General features: G+C 41.1%; 1 protein-coding gene across 1 annotated transcript in view; it reads left to right on the forward strand.

Moving 5' to 3' along the window:
• TMEM51 (transmembrane protein 51) overlaps positions 1–19,750 on the forward strand; it is a 36,674-nt gene extending 16,924 nt beyond the window's left edge. The window contains exons 2-3 of the mRNA XM_034753302.1: positions 13,053–13,536; positions 18,563–19,750. Coding sequence (XP_034609193.1) covers positions 13,187–13,536; positions 18,563–18,974 — 762 coding nt within the window. The 5' untranslated portion in view covers positions 13,053–13,186 and the 3' untranslated portion in view covers positions 18,975–19,750. The remainder of the gene's footprint in view (positions 1–13,052; positions 13,537–18,562) is intronic.
• Positions 19,751–20,862: the final 1,112 nt, after the last annotated feature.

Raw genomic sequence — 20,862 nt, forward strand, 5'->3', positions numbered from 1 at the left:
GGTGCCACCAGACTCTTTGTTGTTTTTGTAGATACAGACTAACACGGCTACCCCCTGATACTTTATAATCACAGAGAAAACCCAGTATGGGTTCTGAAGGACTAAAATCCACTAGAGCACTGTTACAGCTGGGGGAGTCCTCTGGTAAGCGTTTTACCATGTGTGTAGGTTCTTTTATTGTTTCAATATATTTCTCTGTAATGATTTTACCTTAGGAATAAATGTGCTTGCTTAGAAGGAGCTGTGTGGTGACTTTTATAACTGCAGGAAATACACTAGTCACAGCCTTTGAATAGAAAGCAAAATGCAGGCACTGGCTTGTTTAGGCAGTTGGACTTGCTCTGGATATCACTGTGTAAACTCATTGAACTGTGCAAAACTTAAAACCCCCACTCCGAAGGGAGTGAGATGTGGGTCTCTGTCCAAGGGACGTGACTGCTGGGAGCTGGAAACTGTTAAGTGGGTGCCCTCGAGGGATTCCTGAGGGGGAAGTACAGGCACAGTTGCTTTGAATCTGAGACACTTGCTCTTGGCAACAAAAAGAAAATACAATTTTGTTATTTTTCTGTTTAGAGAATGACTCACTCAAACTTCAGAGCAGCTATCTGGCAGTGTTGTACTTGTAAACCACAGTAATTTAACTTTCTAAATGGCAATCCATTCCCAAAGCATGCCCAAGCAGTGCATTACAGTGGCATTATCTTTCTGGCCAACATTTTAAAGTTTGTAAAATTTATCTACCTAGGTTCTGGTATACCTTTTTTTATTTATTGCATCCTCAAGGTTCAAATTCATCAATGGCCTAAAGGGGCCACTGTAGTTACAGAGTGCTTAAATCTGTAGTGTGCAGGCTAACGGGAAGTCTGACCACGGTGGTAGCAGAAAGCATAGACGACCAATTCCCCCTCCCCCCCATTTCTGCCAGGCTATAACTGTCTTCTTTTAAACTGGATTAGTCATAAATTGTGCAAACTACAGTAAGTACAATTTGTTGTTGCAGCAAATGATGGGCTTATCTTCAGCAATTCGGGGCGGGGGGGGATTATACCTGGCATCTTAGCTTAGATTCCTCATTTACTAGCATCAATGGCAGATTTGTCCTTCATGTCCGGGAATGCCTAATTTAATTCAGTGGTCTGATGGGTAGACTCCATCTCTGCTTTAAGAACAGGAGTACTTGTGGCACCTTAGAGACTAACAAATTTATTTGAGCATAAGCTTTCATGGGCTAAAACCCACTTCATCCTTGATGATTCGCTGGAGAGGTTTAGGGTATTGTAGTCGTAAGAACGCTTGATAGAGATCTTGTAGATGTTTGTCTATCAACATTCTTACAACTACAATACCTACCTGGTGAAGTGAAGAAACAGATTGACAGAGCCAGAAGAGTGCCCAGAAGTCACCTACTACAGGACAGGCCCAACAAAGAAAGTAACAGAACTCCACTAGCAGTCACCTTCAGCCCCCAACTAAAACCTCTCCAGCGCAGCATCGAGGATCTATAACCTATCCTGAAGGACGATCCATCACTCTCACAGATCTTGGGAGACAGGCCAGTCCTTGCTTACAGACAGCCCCCAAACCTAAAGCAAATACTTACCAGCAACCACACACCAAAAACACTAACCCAGGAACCTATCCTTGCAACAAAGCCCGTTGCCAACTCTGTCCACATATCTATTCAGGGGATACCATCATAGGACCTAATCACATCAGCCACACTATTAGAGGCTTGTTCACCTGCACATCTACCCATGTGATATATGCCATCATGTACCAACAATGCCCCTCTGCCATGTACATCGGCCAAACCGGACAGTCTCTATGCAAAAGAATAAATGGACACAAAGCAGACATCAAGAATTATAACATTCAAAAACCAGTTGGAGAACACTTCAATCTGCCTGGTCGCTCAATTACAGACCTAAAAGTCGCAATATTACAACAAAAAAACTTCAAAAACAGACTCCAACGAGAGACTGCTGAATTGGAATTAATTTGCAAACTTGACACCATTAAATTAGGCTTGAATAAAGACAGGGAGTGGATGGGTCATTACACAAAGTAAAACTATTTCCCCATGTTTATTTTTCCCCCCTACAGTTCCTCACACCGCCTTGTCAACTGCTGGAAATGGGCCATTTTGATTACCGCTACAAAAAGTTTTTTTTTTTTTTCTCTCCAGCTGGTAATAGCTCAACTTAACTGATCACTCTCATTACAGTGTGTATGGTAACACCCATTGCTTCATGTTCTCTCTCTCTCTCTCTGTGTGTGTGTGTGTGTGTGTGTGTGTGTGTATCTTCCTACTGTATTTTCCACTGCATGCATCCGATGAAGTGGGTTTTAGCCCATGAAACCTTATGCTCAAATAAATTTGTTAGTCTCTAAGATGCCACAAGTACTCCTGTTCTTTTTGCGGATACAGACTAACACGTCTGCTACTCTGAAACCCTTCTTTGCTTTGTGACTTCCAGTAGAACCCCATATTCTAGTTTGCAACATAGGATTTCAAATGATGTGTACCCCTGCAATTCTGAATGCATGCTATACGCTACCCTGATTTCACGTAGGAGGGTGAAATAGCCCTCAAGCTTAATTTAATAGGCTTGTTACGCATCATGGCTGCGTCAGGGATTTTACCTTTTCCCTTAACTGTGGACTCATCTACGGCTATCTCATGACTCAGATTGTTGATATTTCTGAAAACGTGGGAGGAGAGCAATGTAATGGGGAAACAAATCAATCCAAAGTTTGTTGGGAGGGGGCAGGTGGAGGAATTCTCCGATGCCCCTAGAGGTGAATTGTTGTGGGCAGTGATCTCTAAAGAGCTCACTGACTGCATAAGTGCACCAGCCAGCATGATTCCTCTAAAAAAGCTCCAAGTTCCAAAGAAGCTGTGTTCTTTCCCACACATGCCAAAGGTGGTATCTGTGGCTGCCTTTGGGTTGGAATTCTCTACTTGACCCCTGCTCGGTGTCCTTTGCAGACTGACCAGCATATTATCATTTTCCTAAAAGAGGTGCAGTTATCCATCCAGATCTCATGTGGCTGAGGCTTCTTAAATCCTTTCATTTCAATTGATCGTTAAAGCATCTTTGAGGAAGGCTTAAACTCCTATGCTCCAGGGGACCACACTGAGCACTTTAAAGGAACACAAAACAGAAGTGGCTTCCCCTCTTTAGCTGTTGGCTTACCTAATTATTTAAACAGGGGTGTGTGTGTGTGTGTGTGTGTGTGTGTGTGTGTGAGAGAGAGAGAGAGAGAGAGATTCACATAGGAAAACTGTAGTTTTATAATGGGGGAAAGAGAGAGAACAAACCTGCTGTCACCTGAATGTGGGATCCAGCGTGCCAGCAAGAGCCCAAAATGAGTGAGTACGTCCGATCTATTAATTCATATCTGAATACTGGGGACATCCCAGCAGAATTTTCAGAAGCCTTCTCAATCCATCGCTGACTTTGCACTCTTAGCAGCTGACCCCTCCCTGTGATCTGCTGCACACCATCTATCCATTTCCTCACTAGTCAGGGGCGGCACCAGCACAGCAAGCGGTGCCTGGGGCGGCAAGCTGCGGGGGGCGGCCTGCCGGTCGGTGTGAGGGCAGCAGTCAGGCGGCGTGCCTGTGGGAGGTCCGCCGGTCCCGCGGTTCTGGCAGCAATTCGGCAGTGGGTATGCCGAAGCCGCAGGACCGGCAGATCACCCGTAGAAACGTCGCCGAATCCGCGTGACCACAGACCGCCTGCAGGCATGCCGCTGAAGGCCACCTGACTGCCGTGCTTGGGGCGGCAAAAACATAGAGCCGCCCCTGTCACTAGTCATCCCCTAGTATGATGACCTGACGCCATTCTGTCCATTCTCTTAAGTTATTTCCATCACTACACTTGATGTGACCAAAGTACATAAGTTCCAACGTATTGCTTTCCAAGAGCAGAGTCCACTGCTCTCCAATAATATTTCTAACAAGTGTTTGTCATCTTTTCTATCTGGGAAATGTGCAGGAGTCTTTGCCAGCATCACATATCAAAGGTTTCAGGTTTTTTTTCTTGTCAGTGGCATTAGTTTCTCAGCATTCACATCCATAAGTTGCTGTGGAAAAAATTAAGCTTTTCACCTGATGAACTTTTGTTCATTTGAGATGCCACAGTTTTTCTATACATCTGTAAGGGAGGCCGGGGCAAAATGACTCATCCCTAGTCATCTTCTGATTTCTTTGGAGTATCCTCCTTGGTTGGATATATATGATCCCAGAAAATTAAATGAATCTACTGCCTCTACAGTGTGAACTTTAATTGTGATACCCCCTTGCATCCTATTGTTATTCATTTGTCAACATATGTGCATTTTGTTTTTGCCACATTCAGGAATACTCCATATTTCTCGCTAACTTTCTATAGATTCCAACTTTTGTTGTAGTGCATCAATAGTTACAGCAAAGAGTGTTGTATTATCAGCATATTTGAGGTTGATTAAGACGTGTCCACCAATTGAAATCCCAGCTCCTTCCACTTTATGAAAATCTTCCAGGGCTTGTCTCATAATAAATTCTGCACACACATTGAAAAGACTTGGACAGAATGCACCCTTGTCTCTCACCCTTGCCAGTGGAAAACCACTGCACTGCGGTCTGTTGTTGACAGTGGAGCCTTGCAATGAGTTCAAGCGAGATGCTTCCGAATCCCCACGTCTGCCAGTATCTTCCAGAGACTATCATGTTGGAGGGTATCAAACGCTTTGGAGTAGTCATTGAAACACACAATCAGTGGGTGATTATACTCCTTGCACTTTTCAGTGATACGAGACGATATTTACGATTTGATCCTGTGTGCTTTGTCCCTCTCTGGAACCAGTAGTTCTGCTTCTATCATTTTCTTCATGTGATCCTGAATTATGTAGAGCAGCACTTTACTTGTGTGCAATATCCGGGAGATGGTACAATTGGGTAGTAATTGTTTTTATATCCCCTTTCTTTGATAAGGGCAGAAGGATGACTTTCTCCCAGTTTCCTGGTCGATTTTCTATGCATCCACTTGGGGTTGCAAATTTTCCACAAGAACAATACTGGTGTCACCAATCACTTATAGCAATTCTGCTGGTACGCTACCCTGGTGCTTTCCTGGCCTTCGTTTTTGTAATAGCATGCATTGCTTACTCATGCCGGATTGACGGCTCTCCTTTCTATCGCCCTATTCAATAGTCTATCATCTATTGTAAGTGGATCTGATGAGGCATACAGATTGGCACAGTAATCTCTCCATCTCCATTTGATATTGTCACCTTCAGGAAGAACTTTGCCATCATGATCCTCTTTTATGCTTGGTCATGGGGTAAAAAATGAGGAGCACAAGAAAAACCTGGTTTACAGCTCTACGTGGGGGTAGGGAGAAATAACTTCTCCAGCATAAACAACCTTTCTGGTAACAGCAATTCTAGTTTGGTGATTTAGTGTTTCTAGTGTAAATCATTGACAGTCCTGGAAATGCGATAACGGCAGGTGTGTGTGAGGCAGAGGCAAAGCTGGATCTAAATGCAGGGACTCAACCCATCTCATGGAAGCATGATTAATTGTGAGGTGGGGGGCAGGGCAATTCCTCATTAAAGTGGAATTGGAGACACAGAACTCCCTTTACCTTTTTAAACAATAAACAAAGTGAGGGTGAGTCTCTTAAGGCCCAATTTAGGACTAAATTGGAGTTGAGCACTCACCACCACCATGGGATTGGAAGTGAAAGGAAAGAGTCAAGTGGCTAGGTAGAAACCAGCCTATAAGGTGCCAGGAGTACTTCTTGAGGCTGCAACCCCTTTGATGCTGGCTCTGCCCTTCCAGCAAGTCGTTGGAGCTGCTAGTCCAGCCAGGCTGGCCTGTAATTTGAAGCAGATGTTTCTTAAACAGATGGGGGCAGCACTAACTGCTGATGTCCCAAGCAGAGGAGAAGAGGTTTGTCATCTTACAAAGAGGAAGAGGAGGGAAATTCAATTAAAAAGTGGAATATTTAAAAAATAAAATAAAATCCTAGTTTAATTTACCCAGTTCCCAACTGCATTTTAACACTCAAAGGACTCTGGATAAAACTTTCAAAAGCACCTTTCCCAGACCTGAAGAAGAGTTCCTGTGTAAACTCGAAAGCTTGTCTCTTTCATCAACAGAAGTTGGTCCAATAAAAGATATGACCTCACCCACCTTGTCTCTCTAATATCCTGGGACCAAAACAGCTACAACACTGCAAAAAGCACCCAAGTAGTTTAGGAGCCTAAATTCCATTGACTTTCTGTGAGATTTAGGTGCTGAAATCACTTCCGAAAATGGGAGATGAGAAACTTAAGTACATAATGCTTTTGGAAACTTTACCTTCTGTCTGAGAAATAGTTTCTTACTCTTTATGGTGGCACAATAAGAGGGGAACAAGTCAAAGGAACCACTGTCCTGTGCATTATTATCCTGAGGTGGGAGAGAAGGAGGTAGCTAAGGCTTGCTCAGTGCGTACCCATGTCAGCCGTGTCTCAAGGCAGTGCTTTCAGCTCACTTTAAGGAACATTAAATTAATGTGTCTTAAAATAAGTTTGGGGAGGGAAGGTGAAATAGAACAAAGACCATTACAATTTTGATTTCTGCCACTTGTGGGTTCGCAGCTGGGGGCTGCCACCATCCCTTTCTTTACATTTAGACGAAGGGTAATCCCAAATTTATGGGATGGAGGTGCGAAACGTTTGGGTGTTATAATATGGAGTCATGGTATGGAAGAAGCTGGAAACTACTGTGCTGAGTATTCCTAATAGAGTAAAATAAAATTAATCACCCGCTCTTACGAAGGAGCTAAACAATGCCGGTAGAATGCTGCCATCTTGTCCATATAGGGCCTGAGCCAGAGCTCCCTGAAGTCAATGGGGATCTTTCTGATGCCTTCAGTGGGCTATGGATCAGGTCTATAACAGGGAGAACCACACAGGATAGCATTATGCAAATTTAGTAAGTGGTCAAATAAACATCTCAAAGATAATGTCTGACAAAATGTCCTTTCTTGTCTTTTGGTAATAGTTTAATTTTACATTTCATAAGGAACTGGTAAATTTATAGTAATGAAGGAGAGGAAGAAGTCTTAATAATGTAAACCTTTGGTACAGGATTCTCCTGTTAATTTGCCAAGAGCAGGAGAGAGCTCTATTTCTATGCATGCTGGTTAGCAAGGGTCTGCTGTAGTTCCGATAAACATCTACACACCGTACTACAGGACATGGCTATAACATGTTTCAAGGGACAGACGTTAAATTTCAACACGGGAATGTAAGCAGCCACCAACTGTTAAATTGGAAGTTACTGACGAACGAGGGCTAGTTTAAATGGCAAAGAAATACCAGATAGCGACAACTTTCTGGCTCCATCCATTGGGTGTGAAAGGTTAGAGATACCAGGAACTGGGATTTAATTTGCCATATGTGCTTTTTGGTGCGTCTTTATTAAAGACAGGAGTGGGAAGAGGAAAAGATCAGGGAAGTTTTAAACAAATCTACAAGATAAGGTGAATGACTTTCAGTAGCATCCAGATGCATCAATGTTCATCACAGAAAGCTTGGGCTCCATAAAATGTAGCAAAGAACTGTTGTGTTTAGCTGCAGCAGTAGCAAATGAATAAAATAAGCTGTATGATACATCAGGCTTTTTTTAACTTACAGAATTCAGTAAATTCACAAATTGAAATTCAGGAACTCTGCACGACCGAGCAATACACATACAGACACAGCACTTAAAGAGTTAACCCCTTTTGAAATATTATATACCTTATCTAGAGCAACTGAAAAGAAACATATCAGTGGCAAAGTTATTGCATGCACTGTAATAGACTAGTAGAAGAGCTGTACCTAACAGGCAGTTACAGGGAGAAAACTTTACTTTGTATCCTCTCTGTTTGTTCATTCCAGCATCTGGTCTGACTCTCTTTTTACTGCAGCCATATATTTAACTGACAGCTTCAAGGCCTTCCCAACAGTTAAGACCTAAACAGTCTTCTTTGTTAGTGGACTTTACCTCCTTAATTTGCATTCTCTTTGTTCCTGGCCCCTGACATGTGTTGTGTTTTAGCTTATTTACATATACATACATTATTTTTGTGATACTGGGCCAGTCACCTAAAAGATGCAATTTGAATTGGGCTATGTTATTCCTTGAGTTGTGGCATCATCCATAAAATCTGATTTTTTTTATTTATTTTACATTTGAAAACCCTTGCCCAAATATTTGATTGTATGGTTACAGCAGAGACCCCCCAGAATTTTCTTGTGAACTTCACCTTCAAGAGCTTGGATTGAAAAGTCGGCAGATATGATCCTCTGCATGGTTGCTATGGGAATTGATTTGAAAATCCATTTTGAGTAGATTTAAAGAGAACAACGGAACTTGGTTAAAGATGGGTAGAGCTGAGAATTGTTTTATAACGACACATTTTCTTGAAGTTGGGATTTTTGGGTTTGCTCTCTTCTTACTCAAATGGCTTTGCTAAAACTGACCTTTGTATCAGTAGAACAACCCTTGATAAGCACAAGCCTGGCTTGGCCTGGCTTTATTTTTCAATGAAAAGATTTTACCGAATTTTTACATACGTTTTCATTTCACAAGTAGGAAGTTGCCTCATTAAGAACCATGCAGCCTCTAGGCCCATATCCTGTGTGTAATAGATACCAAAAGAGAATGTGGTATGTACATCATATATAGCTCTGCCATTGTTGCCATAACTGCAGAATTCATTCTCCACTTGCAACACGATCCATGTTTAGTAACTAAACTGTTTAGCAAGAGTGAAGAGTTTAGCAACAGAGAAGTCTGAACCTAAAGCAGTGCACGCATGTTGGAAGGGAGCCTACAGTGTATATGGCTCAGACTGAGAGGAGAGGTCAGTCCCAGGAAAGGAAATCCTGGACCTGGGGTAACAAATTTTCTACTTAGTATAAATACTTTCAAATTTTGTTTACTTGCTCTCGTTACTGACATTTTCATTGGAGAGAACTTGGATTCAGCACTTACGGAATTCCCATCTACTGCAGTATTCATTATTTTATCTTTGTTCCATAAAGAAATACAAAATAATCAAACTGTTTTTCATTTGGACACTAGTGATGACTTTCCTACAAACTTAATTGGCCAATGCACTTGGCAGAAGCAACGGTCTTCTATTTAGACTGGTTCAGTGATTTCTCTTTCTCTGCTAGATACTATCTAGATTGACTTGGGATCAATCCTCCAACTCGGAGTGGTTAGAGAAATCTGTCCTTCGTCCGGACTAGATGTTAATTGTTACAAAGCATCAGAATGTAGGATCGCCATGAAAATCTGAAGTCCGATTCTCTGTGGTATTATGCCCTCTGTCAACAGTCCACTGCTCTTTCCCACCTGGCCAGTGTGGGTCTGTTCCCTCAAGTAACTGGATCATAGCTCAGTGGTTTGAGCATTGGCCTGCTAAACCCAGGATTGTGAGTTCCATCCTTGAGGGGGCCATTTAGGGATCTGGGGCAAAACTCTGTCTGGGGATTGGTCCTGCTTTGAGATGACCTCCTGAGATTCCTGACATTCTATGATTCTATCTACCACTGTTCTGCAGTTTAAAGGACACAAGAACTAGCCTTTCTCTTAATCTAACCAAGAAAACACAATACTAAATATAGCTGAATTGTAAGTCAGTGATAAAACGTATCGGGCAAATGATAAAAATAAGCATTCTACAGTGCTAAATACCCAAGTACCATATATTCATGACGTCCCATCCAACATAAATAACCATGGAAAAATAGAGGAGCGGGAAGAATAGAAAATGAATCCATATTTGTGCAGTTGTGATGCTTTTCTTGGCAGCAAATTAAAGGTGGAACATTCCAAACAAAATCTGTTGCAAAGTTTATCTAGTCCCCACTGTAGAATGCTAGGAACTCTGCTACAGAGGTCCAAGATACCTTTATATAGATTCCACTACTGGCTGCAATTCTTACCTTTCAGATTTTAGGACGTCACCAGGACCTAGCTCACTTTTTTTTTTTTTTTTTTTTTTTTTTAACCAAAGCGTATCCAGTTATCTTTCATAATTTGTATAGCTTGTACCAAGATTAATATAAGATGCTCTCCTGATTTCTACAGTGCTTAAATACTTGATGTAGTAGATTTCCTGCATGCCGTAAAATTGTAATCAAAAGTTCATATTCCTTCCAAGAGCTTTCCATGATATGCTCGACAGTGTAATGGGATTCAGTATCTCGCAGGGCTCTGCAACGTAAAGCCGAGGAGCAGAATGCAGAACAAAACTCTGCAAATGATCATAAATGGCAGAGAGTTGCACAGGTGGAGTTCCTGGTTTAAAAAAAAAAACCCTGGCCTCAAAGAGCTTCAGACAGCTGCGTTGGGAACCCATTTTTCAAGGATGACAGAATGTGGAATTAAATATAGAATTGCCCGTGTGCAGCTTTCCACCAGACCTTAGTCCCTATTAAATGCTACTAGTAACCATATGCAGAGGCTCCGACCCCAGAGTGATGTGTGGGGCTGACCCCACAAGAGAGACTGCAGCTAGTTTTTAATATGACCCAAAGCCTTGTTTGAGTCCAAGTGCTGTTCAGATTTCTCTGTGTTGACCTTAAAGCCACATTACTGCTTGGTATAATCTGCTACGTTACTGGGACTCTCAGCACTGTTGCAATAGCACGTGGCATCAGGGAAGGTGACTGCAGGTGTCAATGGATGAATTATCTGGCAGCCAATACCCAGCAAACAGTTCATCTCCATAACAATTTGTGAAAATCAGACACACTAGAAACTGAGTATCTGAGGCACATTTGGAAGAGATTACAACTGGCATTTAAGAGAAATCTCATGTTCCAACATGATTGGTTTGGGGGAGGTGGAGAGGAATTCTGAAGCAATTGCTCAGCATTCTAATGTTATGATGCTTCAGCTAACCTGTACGGTCAGTTTCCTCCAGGTTAGTGCTTAATTTGTGCCAGGGCTTGCCAGGGCTGATCCCTGGCACCTCTAGGCTTGGCAGTTCATAGCCCTGGCACCTCTGGGCTGCATCAGTTATGAACGTAAAAAATTTGCTTGAGCCTTGGCTCATCTTTCATTACAAATTAAGCACTGCTCCAGATTCTTAATAAGCAACAAAGTCGTCATGATACAGGTGAAAAATTTGATAGTGTAATTAGCATTGCACAATGATACTCCGTATGCCTGGACTAAGGTAAAAATTAACACTAACCACAGCATTTCAGCTCGGGAAGTATGTACGTAAAGCATGAAAACCACACCAAAATACAGCAATAATGTCAGTGAAACTCTGCTAAGTGTTACTGCACGCAAGTCCTTCCTTTATATCAGCAAAGACTTCATAGTAAAATTCTGAAGTGAGGTTTCATAATACTAAGACTTCATTATTTTTACAGGCTGCACTACTATGTTTACTAGTGTTAAAACGAAACCAAATCAACAAAGTATGTTTTGTAATGCAATATCCTTTGTTGTTTACATACTAATTGGCAAAATTCAGTAATTCATAATGGATCTCCTAGATTGTTTTACAAGTATCAGGGGGTAGCCGTGTTAGTCTGTATCTACAAAAACAACAAAGAGTCTGGTGGCACCTTAAAGACTAACAGATTTATTTGGGCATAAGCTTTCCTGAGTAAAAACCTCACTTCTTCGGATGCATAGAGTGAAAGTTACAGATGCAGGCATTATATACTGACACATGGAGAGCAGGGAGTTACTTCACAAGTGGAGAATCAGTGTTGACAAGGCCAATTCAATCAGGGTGGATGTAGTCCACTCCCAATAATAGATGAGGAGGTGTCAATTCCAGGAGAGGAAAAGCTGCTTCTGTAGTGAGCCAGCCACTCCCAATCCCTATTCAAGCCCAGATTAATGGTGTTGAATTTGCAAATGAATTTTAGTTCTGCTGTTTCTCTTTGAAGTCTGTTCCTGAAGTTTTTTTGTTCAATGACAGTGACTTTTAAATCTGTGATAGAATGACCAGGGAGATTGAAGTGTTCACTTACTGGCTTGTGTATGTTACCATTCCTGATGTCCGATTTGTGTCCATTTATTCTTTTGCGGAGGGACTGTCCGGTTTGGCCAATGTACATGGCAGAGGGGCATTGCTGGCACATGATGGCATATATGACATTAGTGGATGTGCAGGTGAATGAGCCCCTGATGGTGTGGCTGATGTGGTTGGGTCCTCTGATGCTGTTGCCAGAGTAGATATGGGGACAGAGTAGGCAACGAGGTTTGCTACAGGGATAGGTTCCTGGGTTGGTGTTTCTGTGGTGTGGTGTGTAGTTGCTGGTGAGTATTTGCTTCAGGTTGGGGGGTTGTCTGTAAGCAAGGACTGGCCTGCCTCCCAAGGTCTGTGAGAGTGAGGGATCATTTTCCAGGATAGGTTGTAGGTCATGGATAATGCGCTGGAGAGGTTTTAGCTGGGGGCTGTATGTGATGGCCAGTGGTGTTCTGTTATTGTCCTTGTTGGGCCTGTCCTGTAGTAGGTGATTTCTGGGTAGCTCTGATGCGGGTTCCTTAGTGCAACAGAAAAGTGTCCCTGTTAAAGGTAGGATTATAACCTAGGAATTCTGGTTCCCTTGTGTGGTGTTTAAACCACATAGCAAGGGAAGAGAGAAATTCTCCAGTTGAAACTATAGGGTGAATTGCATTTAGACAGACTGTAACCACTCAAGTTGGAATTTGGCCAGAAGGACGCTTCAATACCTCCTGTTTTTGAAGAACTTGGGGGGGACAGAGGGCAACTTTGGCAAATGGCCAGGATCTCCCTTTCACACCTCACACCAGAAAAGCAGCATGGAACAGAAAGCCTGGGAATACTCTCTTCCCATGCATAACCAGAATGGCCAGTAATTTGGCCATTATATTAGCCCTTGACTTACTCTGCATGGTCATAAAAATGTGCTTTAATTCCAATATTAAGGTTGATAGAACAAAATGATGCCAAGTGACCTTCTTGTTCACCGTAATTGTAGCTCATTATATAAGTCACATGTACTAATTGCTATTCTTTTTCATTTTCCAGATTTCTCTCTAAACTCAAGCATTTGGGTGGATTCATAAAAGTGCGAAGCTTGGATTTTACACACAGGTGTTTTTTTTTGGAAGTGGCATGCTATAAGCTGACTCTGCTTATTATCTAGTGATCTAGCACTGGGTATGATGGCTCAGTCCAGGTCAAATGGATCTTACTATGCCCTGACTGCTATAGGGTTAGGAATGCTTGTCCTTGGGATCATAATGGCAGTCTGGAACCTGGTCCCAGGATTTGGCAATACTGATAAGCCTCATTCACCTGTTGGAAATAGTAGCAATCCAGAGCATGAGGGTGGAGGAATATTGAAGAGTAAGACCTTTTCGGTGGCTTATGTATTGGTTGGGGCTGGAGTGTTGCTGCTGTTGCTCTCCATTTGTCTGAATGTCCGGGACAGAAAGAAGAAAAGACAAAATGAGGATGTTGCTAGGATCCAGCAAGGAACATCTGCTGAACCTCGACATCAGGAGGACAGGTAAGTCTTTCAGTAAAAGGGTGCTGGGTCTGGTGTACAGGTAAAATTAAAAGGTGTTCTTTTAAAAAAAAAAAAAAATCAATCCCATTTAGAAATTTAGTGTTAAGATCAGTCGTACCACATGTTCAATTACAGGCGTCAAGGAATATAAACTCTGGCAAGTCAAGTGTAAAAGTATAATTAGGGAGGCCAAAAAATATTTTGACGAGCAACCAGCAAAAGACACAAAAACAGAAAAAATTTAAGTACCTCAGAAGCAGGAAGCCTGACAAAGAATCGGTGGGGTCACTGGATGATTGAGGTGCTAAAGGAGCACACAAGCAAGAGAAAGCAGTTGTGGAGAAGCTAAATAAATTATTTGCCTCTGTCTTCACTGCAGAGGATGTGAGGGAGATTCCCACATCTGAGCCATTCTTTTTAGGTGACACATCTGAGGAACTGTCCCAGATTGAGATGTCAATAGAGGAGGTGTTGAAAAAAAAATTGATAAATTAAACAGTAACAAGTCACCAGGACCAGATGAGTTCTGAAGGAACTCAAATGTGTAATTGCAGAACTGCTAACTGTGGTATGTAACCTATCACTTAAATCTGGTTCTGTTCCAGATGACTAAAGGATAGCTAATGTAATGCCAATTTTTAAAATTTTTAAATTTGTGATCCTGGCAATTACAGGCCAGTAAACCTACTTTCAGTACCAGGCAAATTTGGTTGAAACTCTAATAAAGAACAGAGTTATCAGACACCGATAAACACAACGTATTGGGAAAGAGTCAACACGGCTTTTGTAAAGGGCATTCATGCCTCCCCAATCTATTAGAATTCTTTGAGCGTGTCCATAATCATGTAGACAAGGGTGATCCAGTGGATATAATGTACTTGGACTTTCAGAAAGCCTTTGACAACATCCCTGACCAAAGACTCTTAAGCATAGTCAGAAGTCATGGGATAAGAAGGAAGATCCTTCCATGGATCAGTAACTGCTTAATAGTTTAAAAAAAAACAGGGTAGGAACAAATTGTCAGTTTTCACAGTGGAGAGGTAAATAGCGGGGTCTCCCAAGGATCTGTGCTGGGACCAGTTCTGTTCCATTTATTTATAAGTGATCTTGAAAAAAGGGTAAACCATGATGAGGTGGCAAAGTTTGTAGATGATACAAAATTACTTAGGATAGTTAAGTCCAAAACAGACTATGAAGAGTTACAAAGGAATTGCTCAAAACTGGGTGACTCAGCAACAAAATGACAGATGAAATTCAATGTTGATAGATGCAAAGTAATGCACTTTGGAAAAGATAATCCCATCTATACATATAAAATGATGGGGTCTAAATTTGCTGTTACCACTCAAGAAAGAGATCTTGGTGTCATCAAGGATAGTTCTCTAAAAACATTTGCTCAATGAGCAGTGGCAATCAAAAAAGCTAACAGAATGTTAGGAATCATTAGGGAAGTAAAAATATCATAATATCATTATATAAAACCATGGTATGCCCACACATTATATGCTGCATGAAGTTCTGGTCCCCCCATCTCAAAAAAGATATATCAAAATTGGAAAAAGTACAGAAAAGAACAACAAATGTGATTATGGTATGAAACAGCTTCCATATGAGGAAGGATTAAAAAAACTGATACTGTTCAGTTTGGAAAAGAGACGACTGAGGGGGGATATGATGGAGATCTATAAAATTGTGACTGGTATGGAGAAAGTGAATAAGGAAGTGTTATTTACCCCTTCACATAACACATGAACCAGGGGTCACCCAATGAAATTAATAGGCAGTTGGTTTAAAACCAACATAAGGAAGTACTTTTTCACACAACACACAGTCAACCTATCAAACTAGTTGCCAAGGAATGCTGTAAAGGCCAAAACTATAACTGGGTTTGAAAAAGTATTAGGTAAGTTCATGGAGGATAGGTCAATCAATGGCTATTAATTAAGATGGTCAGGGACACCACTCCATGCTCTGGGTGTTCCTAAACTTTTGACTGATAGAAGCTGGGACTGGATGACAGGGCATGGATCACTTGATAAATTGCCATGTTCTGTTCACTGCCGCTGAAGCATCTGGCACCGGCCACTGCTGGAAGACCGGAATCTCGGCTAGATGGACCATAGGTGTCACCCACTATGACCATTCTCATGTTCTTAAGTCTGAAGCTTCAAAAATGTGATACAAGGTTTAGAAAACCTGGTGTATGAGGAAAGGTTTAAAAACAAACAAACTGGGCATGTCTTGAGAAAAGAAGACTGAGGTAGGACTTGATAACAGCCCTTAACATATTTGAAGACTGTTAGTGAGAGGACAATGATCAATTGTTCTCCATGTCCACTGAAGGTAGGACAAGAAGTAATGAGCTTTATCTGCAGCAAGGGAGATTTAGGTTAGATATTAGGAAAAACTTAAGGATAGTTAAACACTGGAACAGGCTTCCAAGGGAGGTTGTGGAATCCCCATCATTGGAGGTTTTCTGAACAGATTAGACAGATTCTTGTCAGGCATGGACTAAGTATACTTGGTCCTGCCTCAGCACAAGTGGCTGGAGTAGATGACCTCTTGAGATCCCTTCAAATCCTACATTTCTATGATTCTGTGCTTCTGTGCATGAGTTGATTGCCTTAGAGGTCAGGAAGGAGTTTATCCCTCTATAAATATCATAGTATAATGTGCTAAGTGAATGATAAATGTTCATCTTCCTCAGAAGTATAAGCAGTTGACCACCACTGGAAACAAAGTACTTCACTGGATGGACCCATGTTTAGAACAAATAGGATACATCCTATATACAAAGCTTTAGGAGATTGTTTGCTTCTCTAGTGTAAAAATGCTATGGGTGTGCATCTTAAAACCAAGACCCCACTGGTATAATTGTAGAGGAGACAAAATCCCTTTTTGTGAGCCAGGCAGGGCTTCTAGACGGCAGAGAAGTGAAAAGGAGTGTGCTATTGCTACAGGGTAATGTGGTATCTCTCTTTCTGCTGTGGTTTGTTAAGTCCAGTAATTCTGTAAAGTTACAAAACAGCCTTTCAACAGCATTTATGAAAGTATGTACAAGAGCCGCAGAGAAATGAAACAAACTTTTACATCCATTGAAGGTAGGGAAACTCCAATAAATACTGAGCAAAGAATGTCTCTGTTACAAGAACATCTTAAATAAACAGTTTACTAACACTGACTCAACATCACAGGGAATTCAGTGACCTAGCCTGGCAGTGCGTAAACTGCGATGGTGTTTGATTCTGACTGTATCCTGTCCCCAAAACATTGCTCTTTCCCTCTGAAAAAGGACTGCTAGAAGCTGGGAGTGGACAACAGGGCATCACTAGATAAATTTCACTCCCTCTGAAGGAGGGAAGAGGTTTTTCATATGAAATATGTAACAAGAGAGTATGGGGTGGCAACTCTCCAGCTTCATTTAATTAGAAAGTACCATGATGGGAGTTATAGAAAACCCTAAGGTAGTTATAGAATGACAGAATCTGCAGAGAAAGCTCTTGTGCTGTAACCAGTTATGTGAAGGGAAACGTACTAATGCTAATAAAATGCAGACTGTGTACTTACACAGACTACATGTAGATACCCTTGTTATAGATTGGCACAGTATCTAACATAATGCCTCTCCCTTACCTCTTCCTCCCCTCTCCCCCCCCCCCCCAAAAAAAAAAGAAAAAGAAAAAATAACCAGGTTTACATGATTATACCTTCATTTAATGCCTTTCTAATTAAGGTATGTCCCTCTAAATTAATTCCAATTGAGTGGTACAGCTGGTAAGGAGAGATGTTAGGGTAATTCTTCACCTGTCTCTTGGAAGAGAATCACTATTCTGATATCCCTCTTTGTGGGGAATGGAATGGAGAAACAAGGAATAATTAATGCAAGATGCCTGAACTGTAACTCGTTAGTCATAGGGCAGAGAAAAGGCACCTTAACATCAAAATAATGGTGCTATAGTCAGTTTCACAAAGGAAAGAAAAACTGGCATTTCCAGTCTGGTACTTAAACAATGTAAAGATGCAACTGTAACTCCTCCTTTCTGTTCCTTCCTTGATTTTTATTTTATTTTTTTTTTAGCTTGGGTGGGATGGTGTAACATTTAACAGTTGACTGAATGTTAGTTGCAGAAGAATTTTAAATTCGAACACTTGGCAGTTGCACATAGCATTTCTCATCTGAGGATTGTGAAAGGCTTTACAAATGTGATTTTTAGATGGGTAAAGTGAATTGTCAATTGCAGTGAGTCCTGGCTGTTAGTATTCCCCCGTTCCCACCACACAGTCACAGACTTGCAAGCAGATTGGAACTTTTGTATCTGGAAAATAACTAAAGATGGGGGAAGGGGGAGAAATGCATACTCATGTTCTTAGCCTGCTTATTTCAATGACACACTAGACTAGACTACATAAAGCAATGCGTAAAGTGTCTTTGCTGTCTTTTTCAGTGTACACAAAGCCATGTGATAGATCAAAAGTAATCAGTTTACACCTACAGATTTCTCCAGAAAATTTAGCAGAGAGCGAGAGAGGGTTAACTAGATGTCCTAAACAGATCTTTTCCACTTCTAACTTCTGAGTCCAATCATTGTTATAAGAACCCAACATATGATCACCTGAAAGACTTATTACTGTGTGACATCACCAAAATCCTAATTTTTACATTGATATGGATACTTTGAACTCAGTTGTACACCCTAAAACATTACTGTGGCCCAGTGATAAGAGCAGGGAACCATGAACCAGAACTACTGGAGGCATTCCCATCCTGGAAATGAATTTCACATATGGGGCAAGTCACAATTTCCGTGCCTCAGTTTCCCAACTGTAAAATACAGATGATAATCCTTGCTCACAGGGATGTTGGAGATTTAACTAATGTGTGTAAGGCACTTTGTGATCCTTGGATGAAATGTGCTGTAGAAATTTATATTGTATCATCATGTATTTCTGGTCCCAACATTTGAATGACCAGAAATGCAGCTGAAATGGCTTAGCATATTGATAGTATTAAAATTGTCTCCTACAGTCAAGAAGAGGATGATGAGACACCATCACGATACTACGTTCCCAGTTATGAGGAGGTTATGAACGAGGGCTATCCTGAGACGAGAGAATTGGACAGAAACACCAGGATCAGCATGTCTCTGCCCTCTTACGAATCTCTAACTGGGATTGATGAAAATACACCAACTTCAACCACCGCAGATGTCGATTCGAACATACAGCGTGAGCCAAGCAGACACAGCTCTCGCTTGAACAAACGACTGAAACCCCTGAAAGTTCGGAGAATTAAGTCTGATAAGCTGCACCTAAAGGAATTCCGAATAAACCTTCCAGACAGAAACAGTTCAGGTCAAATAACAATAGAACCATTGACCCCTCCTCCCCAGTATGATGAGGTCCCAGATAAAGCACCAGATAGCAAGGAAGCGACCTAAAATCTGTGGACTTTCTAGGGGAAAACACTACTAGATACTTGATCTATGGGTACAAATGCAGTCAAATTCCTACAAGCTTCAAAAAGATCAAGGAAATGCTGGACTATATACCTCTTTTTCAGAAGGACAGAATGATTCCAAGACATGGCTTTTCATGAAATACCACTAAAAATTAAACACTAGTGCATCTGATACTCTGAAATAAATGATCTTCACAAGTATCAAATCTATACTTTTGTTTTAAATTAAATAGTACATTGTATGCCTCTCTTGTAGTTCTTTTTTCTACACTATATTTTTTTAAGCCACTAAATTGTTGTCTTTTTTACCAATAATTTTAAAAGTAGAAAAGGAAAGGTAATTTTTTTTTTTAGTTTCTCTTCTTCCACGTAAGAAAAACCAAACAGTGTGGCTTTCGCCACTTCCATTAAAATGGAGTTGAGATAACTAAAGAAAGTAAGTCTGCATTTTGTAACACTTCAGTCATGCTGTGAAACCTCTTGAATGAAATGACAATTTTGAACCATCAGATTTGTTTAATCCTTTCAGCAGTACTCATGATGCCAGTGAGAAGCTTTCTAAGCACTGACAACCATAGAGGAGAAGATGGTTTTTGGTGTTCCAGTGTGAAGGGAGTGTGTGTTTAAGGTTAACTTGTAAATTCATTCAGTTGGCATCTACTCCATTGTGCCACTTTAAAAATGTTTAATGTTCTAAGTTAGCATTGAATATGCTGAGCAATTGGAGACTTTTTCTAAATAAATGTTTTGTGTGTATGTGTGTGTTGTAAATGGGAACAACGCAAATACTCTAATCAGGGGCTGCAAGAAATGTAGGGCAAAATGTTTTCTTTCCATTCTAGCTTGGGAAATGGCAGTTTCAGCATCTTTGAAGCACACGATTTCTCTTCTGGATTTTTAGTAAGGCCACAAAGATTACAAAAGCATGCTCACTCAAGCTGTGATGCCATATGAGGTATACCTGTATGGGTCAGAAGACAAACTTTTCTGAACTCACAGAGTAGAAGTCCTCAACGTGCAAATCACAAGCTTGATCCCTATGTCTCTGGCATGCTTAAGTGCACTTGCTCTGACATTTGGCAAGCCAAAAATCAGCCAGTTCCTCTGGTGCCTCTTCCTGGTAATGGTCTCCACTGTTTGGTGATGCAGCTGAGAAGAAACCATTTGCATTGATGAATGTGGTGACGTGATATAAGACAGAGAATATGACATTAAGAAGGCAGAATGCAATCAAAGAATGTGGCTGGCCTGTATAAGACAATGCTATGCCCTAGTATGTATGATGCAAATACAACATGATCAATATTAAGTTTAATTATGTAACACTTGCAAGGTTAACAAATGTCTCCTGTCACAGGACAATTTGATGCTGGCTGCAAACTCCTTCAGGCACTCTTTGCTACACTAGACTCTATCTAATAGTAAAAATCTAGAAAAGAGGCTTTTCTGCCAGCTTGGTGTTTGGAAAACATGTGAAGGACACTTCAGAGATCACGCTACATATAGATGTGTTACTGAAGCATATGCTCTGTACCCAGAAGCTGGCCCCAGCAAGAGTGGAATGAGCCTTGCTCCTTGTCAGACATCAGTCTTTTTATAATATTTCACTGATTTGCAATGCCTACTATTCAGTGACCTCTATTCTGGAGTTGAATGGAGGAGGGAGTTGTCTCATTTTTGTTTCTGGTAGGGAAGACCCACTTGAACAAGATTTTAAAATATCCTATAGGGAAAAGCTGTCCCAGTACCCTATGTTCCTGTTTGCAAGCACATTCTGATTTGTTTATCACAGCATCTGTCCATATGCAGCTCTAAGAAGGCACAACTTTTGGAATCCTTGTCTGTGATTCAATCTTTCTAGTTTTCCA

Source organism: Trachemys scripta, chromosome 19 (genome assembly GCF_013100865.1).
Source record: "Trachemys scripta elegans isolate TJP31775 chromosome 19, CAS_Tse_1.0, whole genome shotgun sequence".
Classification (NCBI taxonomy): Eukaryota; Metazoa; Chordata; order Testudines; family Emydidae; genus Trachemys; species Trachemys scripta.